General features: G+C 47.2%; 1 protein-coding gene across 7 annotated transcripts in view; it reads right to left on the bottom strand.

Annotated features, from left to right (window-relative positions):
- Positions 1–20660, bottom strand: part of RGS3 (regulator of G protein signaling 3) — a 118845-nt gene that overhangs the window by 23788 nt on the left and 74397 nt on the right. The window contains exons 1-2 of one of the 7 annotated variants that reach the window (XM_011360914.2): positions 9017–9468; positions 8833–8856 (exon numbers count right to left, since the gene is read on the bottom strand). The exons of 3 other annotated variants lie outside the window; for them this stretch is intronic. In XM_011360914.2, the coding sequence (XP_011359216.1) occupies positions 8833–8856; positions 9017–9073 (81 nt within the window). In that variant the 5' untranslated portion in view covers positions 9074–9468. Of the gene's footprint in view, positions 1–8628; positions 8857–9016; positions 9469–20660 lie in introns of those variants that run through there. 3 more of the 7 variants (XM_011360917.2, XM_023531073.1, XM_011360915.2) reach the window with 3 other exon arrangements.

Here is a 20660-nt window from a genome sequence, read left to right as displayed (position 1 = left end):
CAGTGGCAAGACACATTCCCTTCACTGAAGGCACTAGGTAGAACCAGGTCAAGGGCCAAGGCATCTCCCACCCACCCACCACCGCCCTAGGGGGCTATGGAAGCACAGAGGCAGCAGGAAAGACCGCGATGGCTCTTGGAGGAGGTAATGGGGAAAGGGATGAGGGAAGATATCCAGGCTGAAGCCAGAGATAGCATGGAACATTCAAAGACGCGTAGGTGGTTCCATGGAGCAGAAGCATGGATATATTAAGGAATTCGGACTTTGCCCTTAAAGCCGCGTGAACTTGGTGCTGTAAAGATAGGGAAGATGGAGCTAGAGGTGGTGGTGGGGAAATGGCGAAAAAGATAGGGGAAGAGGGAAAGAGAGACCATTAATTGAGCATCTACTAGACACCAGGTACTGTGACAGTTGCTTTAGATATACTCTCTCACTTCCAGCAGCTTCGTGAAGTCCATATCAATGGCCCATTTTGCAAATAAGAAAACCGGGGCTCAGAGAGGTTAAATGACTTGTGCAAGATCAAAAAGGAGTAAGTAGAGGCGTCAGAATTAAAACCATGGTCTGCCTGGCTCCAAAGCTCTGCTCTTTCTACTACCCCATGATCTCCTTTCCTGCCGCCCTCACTGCTTTTCCTCTTGCCCTCCCTCCCTCTCTTCCTTCCAAAGACTTTACCAAGCACACACCTGGGCCAGGCACTATGCTAGGCATGGTGAGCAGTACCAGATGCAGGGGTCCTGCTCTTACCCCAAATTGGTAGAGATTGAGGGGGGGCAGATGTCCAACTCACCTGGATGGGGAAGGGGTGGTAAAAAAACTCCATACACCTGATGATCCTCCCAAATTCTCTCCCTCCCAGGACCACTTTACTGGCAGAGCTAGAAATGTGTGGCCTCTCTGTGATATCTAGACTAGGTTGGTCACACAAAAAAAGCTCTGCCAAGCTAGGAGGACCCCAGGGAAGGGCACAGACAGCACTGCGGTCATGAGCCCAGGATGTGGAATCAGGCAGGCCTGGGGCTGACTCTTAACTGTGTGGCTGAATCAATGTGACGCTAGCCTCATAGGGCTACGGTGGGGCAGGAGGCAGGGCCTGGTGCACGCGCGCTCAGCCCACTGTGCCCTTCCTCTGCACTGCCTGACTCTCCCTCATGGTGGGCACCGAAATCCACGGCTCAACTCGGAGCAACAGCTCAGAGAACAGGGAGCACCTTCAGAGCCGGAGTGGGGGAGGAGAACCTATTGCTGGTGAAAAACTGGGGTCTGGAGACAGACAAATCTGGGTTCCAATCCTGGCTCTGCCACCTCCTAACTCAGTGCTTTTGGCCAGGCTGCTTAACCTCATCAAGGCTTTTTCCTTATCTGTAAAGTGGTGATACAAGTATCAAGTATCCACATCACAGTGTGGTTGGGAGACAATCCACATAAAGGGGCCTGGTACACAGTAGGCGCTCAATAAACAGTCACGATTTCTGCAATCATAATTATCACTCTTATCATCATCATCAACATCATCAGCATCCTCCCCTGCATCCCACTCTGGGAGAGGGCACCTGACTCACTCTGACCCTTACAACAGTCTGAGGGCGGAAGCACCATTATCTGCACTTTTTGGGGAAGAAACCAAGGCCTCTACCAAAGGCCCTGGAGGGACTCGGCTTCCACTAGGCCAGGTCAGGCTGGCTTACAATGTGGCCTGGGTCAAGTTACTGTCCTCTCTGGGCCACACTCTTCCAGAGGGAATTTGTCCAGTTCTGAATCTCAGCCAGCCCGGAGGAGTCAGATCACAGGGCCCAAGGTGTGGCCAGCTCTCCTTGTATGTGCATCGATGGCAGGAAAGCAGAAAGCACCTCATCTCCAGAGACCCCCTGGCCTTGTCTGTCTGCCCCAGTTCCTAAATATCTCCTCCTTTGGGGCACTTGAGGGGGAAAGGAGGCTCTTCCTCTTGAGGACACTGGAGTGGACATCTGGCCAGTGGACTCAGGGACAACCCTGTAGCCGAAGGTCATTCTCCGTGGCCCTAGGCACGCGACTGCCTGTACCACTGCCGCCCTGAAGCAGACACGCTCTGTCTCTGCTGAGGGGTGATGTAGAGGCTAGATTTGGCTGGGTTCACAGTTTGCTCCAAACTCGTCCTCCCATCATCCTTCTGTCATGGGACTTTCTCTCATGTCCCTCACACGAACATGACTATACTCCTCTTCTGCTTAAAACCCCTCCATCCCTCTGAGAGAGTCCCAGCTCCTTATGCTGCCTGTTCTGCCCCTGCTGACTGACCTCTCTGCCATACCGTTTCTCATCTCTCCCCTCCAGCCAGTCTGAACTGCAGTTGCCCCGCACAACATGGGTTTTAACTGTGCAGGTCCATTCATATGCAATTTTTTTTTCAATAAATACTATAAATGTATTTTCTCTGCCTTATGATTTTCTTAATAACATTTTCTTTTCTCCAGCTTACTTTACTGTAAGAATACAGTATATAATATATATAACATACAAAATATGTGTTATTGACTTTGCATTATTGGTAAGATTTCCAGTCAACAGGAGGCTATTAGCAGTTAAGTTTTGGTGGAGTCAAAAGTTATACATGGATTTTCAACTGTGCAAAGGGTCAGCGCCCCTAACCCCCATGTTGTTCAAAGGTCATCTATATTTGTATTTCCCCAAACACACTCTACTCTCGGGCACCTCTAAACCTGTGCTTACTGTACTTCCTACCTAGAACACCCTGCCCACCCTTGTCTATCTGGTAAACTAATATTCATCCTTCAGAACTCATTTCATATACACATGTATTGCCCTTGACTGCTGGCAAAGATGATAGTGCCCGAAAGTGAGAACGAATGACCTTTTAAATAAACTGGATATCCACTCATAGAAAAGGAGTGTCGACTTCTATATCACACCACGCATGAGAATCTATTTCAAGTGGGTTTTAGATCTAAATATGAAAAATAAACAATTAAGTTTTTAGAAGATAACAGAGAATATATCCGTAACTTTGTAATAGGCAAAGAAACAGGATTCAAAAAGCATTCTCTATAAAGAACATGCCTGACAAGTTCCACTTCATTATATTAAGACTTTCTTCAAAAGATACCTTTAAAAGAGTGAGAATAAAAGCCACAGAGTGAGAATAAAAGCCACAGAGTGAGAGGAGATATTTGAAGTGTGTATCCAACGAACGCTATCCAGAATATTTTTAAGCTCCCACAAATCAATAAGAAAAAGAGCAGACGATCCAATAAAAAACTGGGAGAAAGACTTGAACAGCCATAAAAAGCTTATCCAAATGGCCAATCAACATATAAAAAGGCACTGGACCTCATTAGTCATCGAGGAAATGAAAATGAAAACCACAATTAGATATCACCATATCTAATATCGGTAATGTTGGTAAGGACTGTGGAGCAACAGGAGGGTGTACTGGTGGCACACTTTGGAAAATTATATGATGGTATCTACTAAAGCTACTTATACACAATTTTATGACTCAGCAATTGCAAACTTAGGTATTTACCCAACAGAAAAGTATATCTAGTGCATCAAAAGACACGTGCAAGAATATTCATGGCAGCACTATTCATTATAACCTCCAACTGGCAACAACTCAAATATCCATCAATAGTAGAATGGATAAACTGTGGTATATCCACACAATGAAATACTATACAGGCAGGAGGATGAATAAAATAAAACTTCATATAATAACATGAACGAATCTTGCCACTGGAATGCTGATTGAAAGAAGTCAGCATCGAAGAGCACATATCAATGGTTCCATGTGTACAAAGTTCAAAAACAGGCAACGCTAATCAATGAGAGAAGTCAGGAAAGGAGTTACCCCTGAGGCAGTAGTGACTGAAAGGGGACACAAGAAGGGGTTTCTTGGGGTACTAGAAGGTTCTATTTCTTGACCTGGAGGGTGTGCCCACTTTGTGAAAATTCATAGGCTATATTCTTCTCATCTTTCTGTATGTACATTAGTTATACTTCAACTTACAGGTTTATTTTAAAAACGGACAAAAGCCTTCATTCCAGTGTCTCCCCTGCCCCCTGGGTTGAGGCGGTCGCTCCTTCCTCCGTGAGCCCCTTTCATTTGTACATGTCTCTGACGCACATTCCAACTGACTACCCCTCTACTGAAAGCTGCTGCACCACCTCCCGTGTACTGAATGCCCACTCTGTGCCAGACCCCGTGCCAAGAGCCTCACTTCACCCACACCATCTCATTCAATAACAGCCACCATTAAGTAAGGTGCTAGTGCACTCTCGCTGCTAGCACGATGCCATGTCAGTGTGCACGAAGCATTCCAGGTATACGCATCATCTCGTGTAACCCCGATGGGCTTGGGCCATTGCCTGAGGAAGTGGAGGCATGGAGATGTTCAGTGTCTTGGCCAAGGGCATGCAACTGTGAGGTGGGAGAGTCTGCCTCAAACCCAGAGCCCACGCATTTACATGCAACACATCATACAGCCTCCCCGGGATAAGACATTACATGTGGCTGGATACACACGGGTGATTTCTATGGCCAGGCAGGAATCATATGTACACCTCAGAGGGGTGGACAGACCAGGATGGTGACCTGCTCCTTCGATGGACAAGTATCTATGCAACCAGATAGAGCCTCATCTCCTACAGGAAGCTTCACTGAGGCTCTCAAGTTGGATTCAAAGCTTCCCCAGGGTTCCCACAGCTCCTTCCCCAAGCCTCCCCATCAAAGCTGTGTTGTTACTATCCATTACATGCCTGTCCGGGCACTAGATTAAATATTGGGTCTTTTATGTCTATACCTCCAGTACTCGCCAATGCATGCTACACAGTAGATATTAAACACATGTGGAAGGAAGGAAGTGAGGGAGGGAGGGAGGCAGACAGAGAGAGACAAGTACAGAGAAGCTCTTTGGATCAACTAGGAACTTCATTAACTGAGGTCAGAGCAGTGAAGTTTTTCATATCCCAGACGGACATCAGTTCCAACCCTTGAGGTGTGGAGTGGCAGGACCATGCCACCTTCCCCCCTATGGTCTGTCCCCCTGGCTGCCTCCAGCCTTTTCTCAAGGTTACAGCCAGCCATTTGGCTCCCAGAGGCTCTGCTCAGCTCTTCTCTGCCTCTCTCCCCCAAGTGCCCGAGTTCTACACTTAGCCCGAGGCTAGCCCTACCAAGAGGTAAGGAGGATACCACGGAGGGCCCTACCTACATGGAGGAAAGCATGCCCAGTTCCAAATTACTTACTGCAACCCTGCTGCCTTTCTATGTTGGGAGCCACTGACAGTTCTCCAGCTGCAGCCTGAGCCACAGTGCCAGGTGCAAGCAGGCCAGCCCATGGCAGGCAGGGTGAGGGGAGAACCCTGGCCATCTGGAGCAGAGAACACACCTGGCAGCTATCCACATATCTGGAGTGATGACCCAGGTCCATTGCCAGAGGAAGAGGGTAACCTGGGACCCCTTCACCTCTCCTCCATGCCTGGAAGCTTTGCTCTCACAAGTGTTTCATGGCCCCAGCACCCCTCTCCCCAATCCTGCCCCACCGCCAACCCGATCTTGATGCTTCGGTGCAGCTGGTTGTACAAGGGAAGTTGGCGGCTCCCTGGGGTTGAGCCTGGCTGGCCTGCTGTGAGTGGCTCCAGCCTCTCTGGGCTGGGCGGGCTGAGCCCTAAGCAGCCTTGTTTATCCCTGGGAGGAATGATGGCTTTCCCTGAGCAATGACATCTTGGAAACAGCCTGGCTCCACAAACAACAACAAACATCCCAGCCTCAGCCCCAGCTCCAGCTTGCATGAGAAGTGCCTGTGTAACAGGTTGAAGGCTGCTTCCCTGCTGAGCCAGACCTTGGCCTTGACCAATGATTCTCGGAACCCAAGAAGAGGAAACGGTCTGCAGAGAATCAAAGAAACCGATGGCTGGAAGGGGCTCGGCAATAGCTGTCCAGTCCCTGGTTGCTCCAAAGGGGAAATTGAACCAGAGGGGAAAAAAACGTATTTGCCTGAGATCCTCCATGGGGCAGGGACTAGAACGTGCCTCAGTCTCCAGCCTATTGGCCAAAGGCTTTCTCTACTGCACACGCTGCCTTTTCAGAGGAGAGCCGGGCTCTTGCCAGTAAGCCCAGAGATCCTAGAAAGGAACGTGTCACCGGGGAGTCCAAAGAAAAAAGGAGAACCAAGACGAAAGCCAGGTACTCTGAGTCATCCAGTTGCTGTGACAGGGAGAGACCTGAGCTGGGGAGCCAGAGACCTGGGTCTTATCCGCACTGTGCTGCTGAGTCGCATATAGTTACAAGCAAGCTCGAAGTTTCAAGCAAGTCCTTGCTCCCCTGCCTCAGTCCCCTACCATGTCCAGAGGCAAACAGACTCAGCCATCTCCAGGGCCTTGGAGATCAACTAGAAAAAGTTCTAAGGATTTCCAGAAATCCAGCTGGGCATGGGCACTCCTATCCTCAGCTGTGCCTCTTCTGGGGGAGCCAGAGAGACCACTGGCCACCCCCAGATCCACCTCCTTGGTTGGCACCATCTGAAGGAGGCCCAAACTGTGCTCCAAGCCACTGCAGTCTGTGCAAAGGACCATGAGCATTGCATTCAGATCAGCCAGGGCTGCCCCTTCCACCCTCCATGGCCCAGGCCACAGTGTGAACACCATGCCAGCCCAGCACGAACCCTGGGAGGGCTCTCTCTCTGGCCTCATCCAAGCTGAAGCCAAGAGTCTCCCTGCTTCACTTCCTGTCAATTCCATCCTCCAACCCCTTGGTCCTGTGGAAGCAACACTGACATGTGTCAGCAGAGTCAATCACTGAGGCTTCCCCACCACATCCCCACGCCCAAGCTGCTCTCATCCCAGTGGGTGGCTGCAATTCAACTCAGGGTCCTGCAGCCAACACAGGCTGACTCTGAGCATGCCACTGCCACTGCTCCCGGGGCAAGAGAGTGGCTGCTCCAAAGGGATTCCTTGCCAGGCCCTCAAGTTAGTCATGCCCACTTTCTGCCAGGCAGAGGTAGGAGATGGGTAGAGAGCTGATTTGGACATCAGTGCTTATCCCCAAGTAAAATCTATCCTAGCCCTTTCCTCCCATGTCCTGAGCCCCAGATCCCACATAAATAGGACATGAAGCAACCACCGTGTGGGGGCCACCACCAATGGACAGACATTGCAACTGGAGTAATTGCCCCAGCTGTGACAGTCTGGGTGGGATTAAGACCTAGAGAGGAGAGAAGAGAAGAGCTTTCCACAGAGCAGAAACATGTGCAAAAGTAAGAAAGCTGGGAGTGGGGTGGTTTCCTTGATACCAGGTACTCATAATCAGAAGCCCCATCAAAGCCCCAGAGACTTCCCAACAGGGTGCTCGCCTCAGCCGCCTCCATCTTCACCATTTTCCTGCTGCTTCAGATGCCAGGCTGGGCCTGGAGCGAGCCCTGCTGTAGAGCTTGGCTCCCTGAAGGGTCCGCCCTGGGCTCAGCCATGCCATGTGCTAGGGCTGGGCAAGAGGGGAGGTATCCCTTGGCTGGGCATGGAGGACTCCCAGGGCCCTGGTGGAAACTTTGACTATGGCCGCAGTGCCCTGGCTGGGATCCTGCGGGCATTGGTGGGGCAGGCACTGCAGCTCCTTCCTTCCAGGAGATACACCCACTCAAACTATCTTGAGAACAGAACCTGATAGCCCCCAGCCATAGGGCCTGAGGGCAGCAGGATGTGGAAAGTTTTCAGTGGGGGGCCTAATGGCCCCGTACTGAGCGAGGCATCTCAAGCCAGGAGAGCCAGATTCACAGCTGAATTACATAGCTCAGGTTGGGGTAATGGCACCCACATATCCTGTCCTCACTGTTCCAGGAGGTAGATGTGGACATAGACTTGCTGTGTGAACCTGGACATGCTCCTCCCCTCTCTGGACCGAGGCTCTTCCTCAGCCCTGAGGTCCCAGGTACAAGGACTCTTCCTGGACACCTCAGGACAAGAGTAGAAACATAGGGCCTCCAAGTTGAGAAAAGAATTGGCCTCTGCCTGTTTACAGTGGCACTGTGGGCTGAGCAGGTCCCTAACCATTACCTTCTTCCTTACGGGTCTCAACTGGAGCCTGGGAAGCAGGTGCGACACCTTTCCCAAAGGGCTCGGGAGACAGAGCATCCCTGCTGTGCTTCCAGTGGACATTTTAGCAAGTCTCAGGGGATCAGAGGCAACACTCCCCAGGGACAAGCCCCTGAGACCCACCTCCTCCCCTGACATGGAACTAGGCAAGAGCAGCCATCCGTGGTGCCTGGTGTGCAGTCAGCATCCCTTACACGATCACCAACACCACAAGCGGAGCGCTCCCTCCCCAGGCAGTGTCCCCACTCCTAGTCACTAAACATTCCTTTCTCCCAGAAGGAAATGCTGGCTGACCAGCCTGAAAGTGGAAGGCAATACACAGTGGAAGCATGGCCCTCACACACACACACACACACACACACACACACACACACACACACACACACACAGAGCTATCTCAGAGCAGAACACACAGTTGGGTTACAACATACCCATCAATGGCTGCCCTGGGGAAGAAACAATAGAAACAGGGGCATGGGGTGGCCTGGACCAGAGCCCCCCACCCACTCGCCCACCAAACACACACCCTGTCTCGGAGGCACCTACCCAGCACACTCCGGCAGGGAGCCAGGCGACTCGGGGCTGCCGCTTCTGCCAGCCCGCCCGCCCGGGTCTCTGCCCAGCTCCTCCTGCAGGCGGACCGGCGGGCGGGCGGGTAGCCGTGTTGGTGGCAGCTCCTGGCGGCCGTGTCAAGCGGCTGCCTTCCCAGACAGAGCTCCTTTGTGTCAGCAGAGCTATTTATGGACTTACCCAAGTTCCCCAGGGGAGCGATACCTGCTGGGAAAAGCAGAACCAAATGACCAGGTTCCACCTCCCACATCTAGGTAGCATTTTCAAAACCCTTGCATCACCCGTCCCTCCTCCTCTTCCTCCTTGCCCTCCTCCTCTTCCTCCTCTTCCTCCTCCTCCTCCAGCGCCCTTCCCAAACACACACCCTGTCCAGCCAGCGGCGGCTGCCACTCTGGAGAGAGGCTGAATTTCTTTCTTCCATCAAATAGAAAACTCTGTGATTTCCCAAGCCACTTTCATCCAAGGAGTCTGAGATGTCTTGAGAAAGAGTCCTCAGCCAGCTGGTCCTTCAGCCTTCGAGGGGCCCGGCCAGCTCCTGGGTTATACCTTCACACTCGTGGGCTCTGGCTCCCCTGCCGCCCCTCCTCAGGACCCAGGCTGGCCCCTGAAGTGCGGCTCTAGAGGCAGAGGCATCCATCACTCGCAGCGGCACTCTCTGGCACTGGGATCCCAAGCCGGCTGCACCCCACTCACATCCTAAGGGCTCCCCCTGCGGGGGCAACACAAAGCCACTGGCCACCGCTCTGGCAGGACAGAGCCAATCACTGAGGCTTCCCCCACCACACCCCCACGCCCAAGCTGCTCTCATCTCAGTGGGTGGCTGCAATTCAACTCAGGGTCCTGCAGCCAACACAGGCTGACTCTGAGAATGCCACTGCCCGAGGGGGGGGGAGTGGCTGCTTCAAGTCACCTCCCAGCAGCCCCAGCCAGTGCAGCCGGACACACGCTTTTATTTAGCGCTTTTGTGTGCACCAAACTCTGGGGGATCGGAGATAGACAGAGCTTGGGGCTTCCTCTGATGGCACATTACAACAGCCCAAGAGTGAGGGCCACAAGTCAAGGAGACATCTCGAACAGAGGGACCATGGGGAGGCAGAGAAAAGAGCACGGGATTGGGAGGTGAAGGTCCCCAATTCTAGCTCTAGCTGCAGCACTAGCTGGCTGGGTTCACTGAGCAAGTCCCTGCTCACTCTGACCCTTGGTTTCCTCAACTGTAAATTGGGACTGACAACCCTTGACCTGCCCACCCGTGGGATTAACAGAGGATTCAGTGATCCCATACCATGCACTATTCTGAGAGCTTGGCCTTCATTAATTCATTTAATCCCCACGAGCACCACGTCAAGCAGGGACTATTATTGCTTTATTTATAGATGAAGAACTTGAGGTAGAGGATGGCAGAGAAAGTTGCCCACAGTCACACAAGTAGTTGGCTGTGGAGCCAGGACTGAAGAGCACTCGGTCCAACCTGAGGGTCCCCACTCCTAGCCACCGCGCTGCCCCACCACTGCAGGAAGCCGCTTTATCAGTACAGGGCTGTTTGGTGCCCTGGCTATGGCCACTGCAATTGCTTGCCTGATGTCAACCAACACACCTTGGGCTGAGCCTGGGGCTCATGCTGGGGGGTGCCCATCCCATAGCCAGCTCCAACCTGAATATGCTTACTACTGGAGTGGCAGGTACCCTGAGATGTTGGCAGGAAGAGCCCCATCCTCTTTCCCACCCCACCTGATCTTGGCCACCCTGGACTGAAGTGCTGTCCCTCCGGCCCCTACCCTCCCTATTACTAGTCTCAATGTCTCCAAATGTCAGTCTCTGCCTGTCTCCTGGCCCCTATCTGGCTGACTCTATTCCTGTCTTCCTCACACATAGAAGCATACGCATGCGTGCTGGTATAAGTAAAAATCCTTAATCAGAGTTGCCTCAGAACAGCCCTTATCAAGTCAGGCAGTTACAAACTCTAATCAGCGCTTCGTCTTGTCCCTGGAGGCAGAGCCAGGGCAGTTCTTGCCGGAAGTTTCCAGATTGGAAGGCTGTCATCCTAAAGGCTCCTGGGAAGCAGGGCCCACCCTTGTCCTGGGAAACTAAGAAAGCGAGTCTCAAGAGATGGCCAGTTCCAACAGGAATGTCTAATTCTCAGTGGGGCTGATGGGTTCCAAGATGAAATTTCTGGTGCTTAGAATAAGACTTAGGGTAGAGAGCCTGAATAGAGGGGAGTTCCAGAGCACTAATTATGTGCCAGGCTCTGTGCTGGGCCCTGGGGACTGGGCCCTGAACTCACAAGGCTGAGCATCCAGTGAGGGAGATAGACATCACCCATGTAGTCAGATTAATGAGTCCATAATTAGACATTGTGCCACGATGGGCAGAGCAGCTCTGCCAGAACAGGGCGCTGGGTCCAAAGCAGATCCAGAATGCATTCATCAATGCTCTAGTCCACAAGGTTCATCAGGAAAGGGCAGAGCAGCCAATGCTCTCAGGCACAGGTTTCAGCCAGGCTGGGAGAGTATCTAGTGGGAGACCCCAGGCAGCCACTGCCTTCTGCCTCCCCATAGTTCTAGACACAAATCAGAGGAGCCTGGGCCCTTGCAGTGCACAGCCTGGGGCAGGATGTGGTAGTCACTGACAACCAGGCTCTCTAAGCCAGAGGATCCTGGGAGATCTTTCACTCTTATTCTCCATTTACAGCCAGTGAAACTGCAGTCCAGAGAGCGAAAGTGACTTTTCCAAAGAAACAGCAATTGAGTGGCAGGGCTGGGACCAGAGACTGCAATCTCCGAGTCCCACGCTCCTTACATCACGTCCGAATGCTTCTCAGACCTACATAAGTGAAGATGCTGTTCAGTATAGGAGAAATTGGGATCTAGGGAGCAGCAAGATCTAAATGCCCCATAGGCCACAGGGATCGGCACCTGGGCCCCCAGGGCCTGGGCCCCATTTACTGATCTACACATTTTATTTACCAAATACTTCTTTGACACTTACTGTGTATCAGCTCTGCTCAAAGCACTTCCTGGTTATTAACTCATTAAGTCTTCATAACCTGACCAGATATGATGTCTAATGTCCCCATTTTATAGATGAGTAAACAGAGCATAGAGATATTAGGAAACCTGCTCAAGGTCACACACTAGCAAGTGCATAGCTTCAGATCATCAAGCCAAATCCACCTTCCACTCTGCCCTGCACTACTGCAAAGGCAGCCTATGGAACAGACGAGCCCCTCAGCTATACTGAGAAGCTGGCTGGCTGGCAGCAGCTTCCAGAGCTGGGACCAGGGACGGTCAGCAGGGATCCAGTGTGTGTACATCTCATGTCTTGGGGTACAGCTCCCCCAGGCAGAACCCAAGGCTCAGACGAGGCTCTAGGGATTCATGGCAGCAGCAGGAAGTAACACAGACACCCCAGACGGGCCGCTCTGATGCAGCCTGTGCCAAAGCAGGGTTTCCACCATCTTCCTTTACTGCCCCCACTGCATTAAGCCTGGTACACCCAGGTTTGTGTTCCCAAGATTCCACCACGAACCCTGCACAGATGAAACCCACCCACCTTTCCCCTACAGACAACACCTGGAGGAGGCCGAGCCTTGGCAATGCCCTCCTCGAAGAAAGAAGGTACCTGCCAAGGCTTTCATGAACTTCCCTATCCTGGCTCCTGATCCAAAGTCCACTGTGATTTTGTTCCGAGCTGGGGAGGAGGAGGATGCTGCCATGGCAGAAACAGCACAAGCCAAGGAGAGGTGTGGTCCTAGGAATGCCAGAGCGTATGATGGACTAAGACTACCCCCAGACCCCACCAGTAGCTGCTCAGGTTTTCATTACCCCTGGACAATGAAAAGGCCAGGCCTGCGCTTGGCTGTCTAGGGTAATGGAAGCCTGAGCCGGGACACACCAGCCCCAGCTTCTACAGAGACCGGCCCCTGCCCCAACCTGCTATAGAAAAGGGTGATGACCCTGAGCTTCCCTGTGAAACTGGGGAATTATCTATGCTCCCACCCAGTCCATGCTTTGAATCTGCTAACCTACTTAGGAAGTTCTGGGCTTTTACTCACTGGGTCTCATAGCCCTAATTTGGGGGTCTACAGGCTCCATGCTGAAAGGCCCTCCCACCAGAGTCCATCAAGAAACATTGATTCATTATTTTAATAGCCACTGGATCCCTACTGTGTGCTAGAGGCTGTGCTCAGAACTATGGACACAGACCGACAGGGAAGCAGCCTGCCCCTGGTATCTGACTTGGAAAGTGAGCATGGCTGATGCTGGCATTGACGCTGCAAGCAGGGACTGTCTGGCCTCTATCACCCTAACACCAGGGCAGGGGACACAGTCTCCCACTGCTTGCTACGGGCATACACCTAGCTCTTCCTGGTGGCACTTCCCTTGGTGTTGGGGCACACGCTGCAAGTGGTGAGGTGGGGAGGGACAGAGCAGGTATCTTCAGGTTCAAACTCACAAAGAGATCTGGCTTGCAGTGTGCAGATCCCAGGGCAAGTCCCTTCCCGCTTCTCAGCCTCAGAGGTGTATCTCTAAAATGAGACCGCACAGGGATGCCTGAGTCCCACTCCTCCCCTTCAATGGTCAGTCCCAGATATCTCTGAGCTCTCTCACTAAAGAAATAGTTTCAGTCAGTGGTATTTAGAAAGAGCACAGGCTTTGGAGTCCACAAAATCTGAGTGTGAGTTATCTTGGGCAGGTCACTTTGATAGCTCTGAGTCTCAGTTACCATGTCTGTACAATGGGGCTATGACAATGGGGCCCCTCTGGGCTGTGTGGGGACTAACCGAGGTGGTGTGTGTGGAGTGCCTGGCACACGGTAAGTGCTCATAAATAAGATCATCGTTGTTGTGCTGTCGTTGTTGTGGCTATCATCTGTGAAAGGACAGAATTTATCTTAAGATTAAACGGTAAAGTTAAATGCGATGGTATCTGTCAAGGGTCTAACGGATGAGGGCCCAACATGGTACCTGGCGTGTAGTAATAGCTAATAATCATGAAGTTACTGAGCAACAGGCTATTATCATCTCCCCATCTTACAGGTGGGAAAACCAAGGTACAGGAAGATTACACAACAAAAGAAATGGCAAATGGGCAGCATAGCTCCAATGCCGATGCTCTTAACCTGTACGCTCTGCCCCTGACTCATGTTCTAGAAAAATCTCTCCGCTTGCCATCTGCCTCCTCCTTGGCAACTTCAGGCAGCAAGGACATTCCCAGCCTGCTCATGGGAACTGTATCTCCCAGCCATAGCAAGGAGAAGCCCACATGCAGTGAAAGCCAGGAGACCAAATGTTTCCCTGGAGAGCTGACCCCGAGAGCTATTGCTGGCTAGATTCTGCTCCAGTCTGGGGCACACATCGCAGTCACCTCGGTAGCCTCAGCTTGACCTTGGGCAGCTGTAGCAGCACAAGACGGCCAAGAGCCATGACCATCTCCCTTTTTGGCTCCAGTCCAATCATCCACATGCTGGCCTGAGATTTCAGGCTTTTGGGAACAATCCTCAACGTACTATGCTCATGCCAGCTCTAGGGACAGGCTGTGTCTTGATTACTCGAGTTCCTGGGAAGTGTTCGGCAAAGAGTAACTGACTCAGGTACGTGGAGGACAGCGCCGTAACCTTGGCTGCTAGATGCAGTTCACCCACACACGCCCCCAAGTCCACCCCCTACTTGGATGGTTGGGCCTAAGCTCAGGCCATCAAATCAGAGGCCATAATCTTGGTACTTCTGGCAGCTATACTGCCATCACTAAGAGAGTGAGCCAACCCATAAGCAGGTAGAACCAAGAGATGGAGGAAGTGAGGCAAGTTCTTGGTGATATTGCTCAAGGCCCTGAACCCAGCTATGCCTGAAGGCTGCCCTCCCTAATCCCATAAATTCCATTTCCTGGCTGAAGCTAATTTCAGTTGGGTTCATGTCACTTGCAACTGGCAGATTCCTGACTAATGCATACTGTATCACCAGTACTTAGCACGGTGTCTGACATACAATAGATACCTTGAAATTATTTGTTCACTCATACAGTCATTCAACAAACATTCCGTAGTGAGAAAGTGACCAGGTTTGCTCTTTAGGAAAAGTCATCTTGGCTACCTTTTAGAGAGGTGACTAAAGGGACAGAAGAAGGAACAGGGAGGTTCACAGTTTGGCATACAGTAGTCCCAGGGACAGCGATGAGGCCTGAAGGGGGAGGCTGAACAGAGGGAAAGGGATTAAGGGGAAGATTCTCAACTCTGAATTCACTGGGGAACATTTGATGATCCCATCTCCCCTCTGGTCTTTAGTCTCCTAATCGGTTTCACTTCCATGATTCTAGCACCCCATGCCTTCTCCTGCTGTCAACGGTCACATTTTTACTGAAGGGTACCGCAGTCAGGGTTGGATTTGACAAGCAGGGAGCATAGTGTAGTGGCTAAGAACAGGGGTTCTAGAGCTAGACATCTGGGTTCGGATCAAAGCCTACACCCTCTAGCTATGAGACCTGTACAAGCTACTTAACCTCTCTGCTCCTTTGTTTCTTCATCTATAAAAGAATAATAGTGTTGGGCAGATGACATGTTATAGCAGAAGGAAAAAGCACATTTGATAAACATTAGGTGCCATTATCCTATTTATATTATTATTATTTGTAGTAGGAAATCCAGAAAGAGGACATTGAACCCAATTCCAAAAATTAATAAAAAATTTCCCCAAGCTAAGGGAAGACTTGAGTCTTCAGACTGAAAGGGCTGAAGTTAGTACCAGGGAAAATTAGCAAAAGAGAACAACTAGAAATAATCTGACGAAATTTCTAAATTCCAAAGATTAGAAAGAGAAATCCTGCTCATTTCCATGAAGAAATTTTAGAGCATCGAGGGAGCACGGCACTTGTATTCTAGCTGGATGCTGGGACAGAGGAGAGCCGCTGGGGGAGAAGAACTGTTAGTTTAGAATTCTCTACTCAGGAAAAGGGCAAATATTTCCAGACTTACAAAGACTAAGAAAGTATGCCACCCACAGACCCTTTCGGGAAAAATTACTCAAGAAAGCTCTCCAGACAAAAACGAAACAAAATCAAGAAGTCAAGAGTGAGATGACGTGGTATTCGAGAGACTGACAGGCAGTGAAGCCAGAAACATTTATACACTTAACTACTGACAACATAATTGAGAAGTTAAACGCAATTTAAATAAATGATTCTTAAAACATAATAGAACTAATGTTTTAAAACAGTAACAATCGGAAACTAAAATTGTAGGTGATTTCAATAATACCGAGGAGACATGGAGGAAAGCAAAGAGAAGTATGGGAGAGCCGACGACACACTCATTATGGGTAGTAGGAGGTAAGGACACATTATTTTAGATCTAGTGTCATTTCTGACATTGAAATACGTTAGTGAAAAAGGTAAGAATAAAACACTGGCAGACTAGAATTAGGGTGTACAACTTCAGAGGAAATTTTGCAGAATAATGAGGATTGGCCTTGGGATGTTCACTACTACTAAAACATATTATGAAGCTACAGTAACCAAGGCTCAGCCTGATATAGGATTAGACAGATTAATGAGAGGGACAAGAGCATGGCCTATAACAATAGGAAGGACGATTCAAAACATAGGTTTGGAAAAACCGATTAACTGGAAAGAAAATTCATGAGAGTTCCATCTGACACCAGGCATTAAATTAATTGCAGATAAATCGAAAATATGAATGTAAAAAATAAAAAGATAAAAGTACTTGAATAAAATATAGAAGAATATTCTTTATAATCTTGTAGTACGAGAGGCCTTAGAAAGTATAGCCCTCTACTCACCCCCTCCCACAAAAAGGCTTGATTATAAAAAAGTGTTAATTTCTGAATGATGAAAGGTACTATAAATAAAGTTAAAAGGCAAGTGGAAAAGAAATGGTTAATATTCTAACCATATAAAGGGCTCTTACAAATAAAACGAAAGCCCCAGTAGAAAACTGGGCAACTGATATGAACTGACGAGCCAAAGAAAAATTATGTAAATACTAATAAGTGTAAAGAGAAGCTCAATCTCACTAGTAATCCAATAATTGCAAATTAAAATGAAATATAATTGTCATTTCTCATACTAACAAAAAATTAAAAGAGTTTTAACATCTAATATTAGGTAGGGTGCAGGGAGACAGGTACTCTCGTTCATTGTTAATAAGAATGTAAATTATACATCTGCTTAACCTGTCTGTACCTTTCTTTGTTTTCTCAACTGTAAAATGGGGATAATAAGAATAGTTTTGGGCAGATGACATGTTTACACGGAAGGAAAGCATTTGTAAGGCATTTTGGTAGTGTATGTCACATTCTGTCCTGCAGAAAAGTGCAGCAAAGTGTAACATACAGGACACTCTTGGGATGTTTAGAGCAGCATTGCTCGTAATATCAAAACCCTGGAAACAATCTGACTGTGAGCATGGGAGCAGCTCAATGAATAATGGTCCACTGTTTACTAAAAAGAAAGAGGGAGAACTTTAGGTACTGGTGTAAAAGATTTATATGGTATATTAAGTTTTAAAAATTAGTTACGGAAACTTTTATATTATATGATACTATTTAGTAAAATAAAACACACTATCTACATATGTGCATGGAAAACATTTGGAGAGATTACACCAAACTTATAGCAGGTAGCAGTGGCTATTGATGAGGAAAGGGCTTGGGAAATGCAGGATTTTCTTTATTTTATTCAGTTCACTAATGTTTTGGATTTTCTGTACAAGTTTTATACAAGTATATTATCGAAGAACATATGTAATGCTAAATAATATTTCTATTTGTAATATAAATTTAAAATGTTAATTTCCTAAAATAAGTTAAACAAAAAATGTGCAAGATCTTTAAGAAAAAATTTTTCTACAAAACTTTACTTGGGGAATCCTAAAAGAAGATTTGCATAAATGAAGAGACATAATCCTATTCCTGGATTTAAAACAAAACAGTATTGTATAGACTTTAATACTCCCCTCTTTATTTATATTTTTAATGTAAATATAATCAAAATCTCAATGAGATTTTGGGGCAGAGGCAGAGAGGAGGTGGGGACTGAATAAAATTATACCAAATTTCATTTAAAAGAAGAAATACGTGAGGATAGAAAATAAATTTTTTTAAAGAAGAATGAGAGGGTACTTATGCTAACAATGTAAAAGCATTGGAACAAATAGCTGCTTGGAAAAATTCAAAAGCATTCTGCCTCATACTATATGCCAAGGTAAACTCCAGATGGACTAAAATGTTAAAAGTTGAAAAATAAAACCTTAAGTTCAAGGGAGGGGCAGTGACTATTATATAATCCGGGGGTGAGAACCACAACACCAAAGGAAAAAATATTTTTAAAATTTTATAGAAATTATATTAGTCATCAGAAACCAGAATTCACAACCACAGTGAGATACTACTTCCCACCCACTAGGATGGCTCTAATTTAATGGAAAAATAACAAGTGGTAGAGAGGACGTGAAGAAAATAGAATCTTTATACACTGATGGTGGAAATGTAAAATTGTGCGACCACTTTGGGAAACAGCCTAGCAGGTCCTCAAAAAAGTTAAACATAGAGATATCATTTGACCCAGTGATTTCACTCATAGGTATATATACAAGAGAAATGAAAACATATATCCACATTAAAACTTTCACACAAATGTTGATGGCCGCATCGTTCATAATAGCTAAGAGGTGAAAGCAACTGAAATGTTCATCAACAGATGAATGCATAAATAAAATGTGATAGATCCCTACAATGGAATATTATTCAGCCATAAAAAGAAATGATCCATGCTATAATATGGATGAACCTTGAAAACATCGTTAAGTAAAAGAAGTCAGTCACAAAAGACCAAATATTATATGATTCTAGTTATATAAAATGTCCAAAAGCGGCAAATCTATAGACCAGAAAGTGGATTAGTGGTTGCTTTGGGCTGGAGGAGACGGGGGAATTGGTGGATGACAGCTAAAGGGTATGGTTTCTTTTGGAGATAATGAAAATACTATAAAATTGATTGTGGTGATGGCTATATGCATCCATGAATATACAAAAAAAAAACCCAAAACACTGAACTGTATTCCTTAAATGGATGAATATGACATATGAATATCCCTACAAAGCTACTACCAAAGCAATTTATAGATATGACTATCTATAAATCAGAAACAACTGTAGTTTAAAAAAAATAATAAAAAACAAAAGGCTAACACAAATATCTTTATTATATAAAGAGCTCATGCGAATTAATAATTAAACTATAAACAACCTAATAAAAAAATGAGCAAAAGAATTGAACTGTTGCAACAACATGGATAGACCAGGAGTTCTTATGCTGAGTGAAATAAGTCAGACAGAGAAAGATAAATACCATATGATTTCACATTTATATGTGGAATCTAAGGAATAAAAAGAGCAAACTAATCAAAAACAGACTCACGAATATAGCGGACAATTTGGGGATGGTCAGAGAGGAGGGGGTTGTGGGGCTGGGAGAATGGGGTGAAGGGTTAAAGTACAAATTAGTAGCTGATGGATGGTCATGGGAATGGGGAGCATGGCACAGGGAATGCAGTTAGCATTAATGTGTTGGTCAGGTGGAGGGCCCGGGGAGGGAGGGAGCAGTTGGGGGGATCGTTTTATGAACTATATAGATGTCTAACCAATGTACTGTATACTTGAAACTAAGAATAATTTATCCAGCAAAGCTATCATTCAGAACTGAAGGACAGATAAAGAGCTTCCAGACAAAAATAAGCCAAAGGAATTTATCACCATTGAGCCAGTATTATAGGAAATGTTGGAGGGACTTCTTTAAGAAGAAAAAACATGTATCAAGAACAGGAATAAAGAATGGTAACAACTACATTCCTATCAATAAGTACCTCAAATGGAAAAGAATTAAGTGCTCCAACCAAAAGATAGAGGGGCTGAAAGGATAAGAAACCAAGACCCCTACATATGAAAAGGAAGGAGATGGAAAAAGATATTGCTTTGATGGACCTAGAAGGTATTTAAGTCAGACAGAGAAAGATACACACTATACGATTTCACTTACATGTGGAATTTAAGGAATAAAAAGAATTGAACTGGCAACTCAAAAAGAGGCAACATTAGTGACTGAAAAGGCATGTGAATAAATATTCAACATCTCTAGTAAACAAAGAAATGAACCTACTAAAAACCATAAGAACGCACAATGTTGGTGAGGGTGTGGGGAAATGGGCATTCTCTTATCTAGACTGTCTCACTTTGTTCGGGACTGAGGGGTTTCCCAGGAAGCAGTGCTTTCTGTGCTAAACGTGGAAAGTTCTGGGCAAAGCCAGATGAACTGGTGAATCTAAAGTACTGCTTATATGGTACCACTGTTCTGCAGAGTCAGTTGGCAATAGAAGCGTCCCACCCAACTCTTTAATAAATATATAACCTTTAATGCAGAAATTCTATTACCAGGAATTTATTCTAACGAAATATTCATTCATTCAACAAATACTTGTGGAAGGTCAATCATGTTCACTGGATGCTGGAGATAACCCAGATATATATCTACAAGGATTTTTAAATACCGGGTTTTCGTAACAATGAAAAATTGGAAACCACCTAAACATTGAACTTCTGGAGATAATTTAAATAAATCCTGCTTCGTCTACATGATGAAATACTCTACAGGCAGTAAAAATGATGTTGAGAACATTTATTGACATGGAAACTTGGATACTCTACATCGTTAAATGGAAAAAAGCAAGTTAGAAAATTGTGTGCACCAGTAACCCCAATTTGCAAATAAGATATATGTATTTGTGTGTAAACAAATGCCTGACAAGATACACCCCAAAATGTTAACAGCGGTTATCTCTGAGTATTAAAATTAAGACTAAATTTCATTTCTCCTGGTTCATCCGTATGAAATGTTTTGTTCATAATAAACATGGACAACTTTTGCAATAACACAAAAAAAAGTCAACTGCATTAAAAACAAACACACAAACAAACACCTGCCATGCCCCCATGGAAGAAGGCC

This window comes from Pteropus vampyrus, unplaced genomic scaffold, assembly GCF_000151845.1.
Source record: "Pteropus vampyrus isolate Shadow unplaced genomic scaffold, Pvam_2.0 Scaffold61, whole genome shotgun sequence".
Classification (NCBI taxonomy): domain Eukaryota; kingdom Metazoa; phylum Chordata; class Mammalia; order Chiroptera; family Pteropodidae; genus Pteropus; species Pteropus vampyrus.
This window is presented reverse-complemented; position numbering and strand designations above follow the sequence as displayed.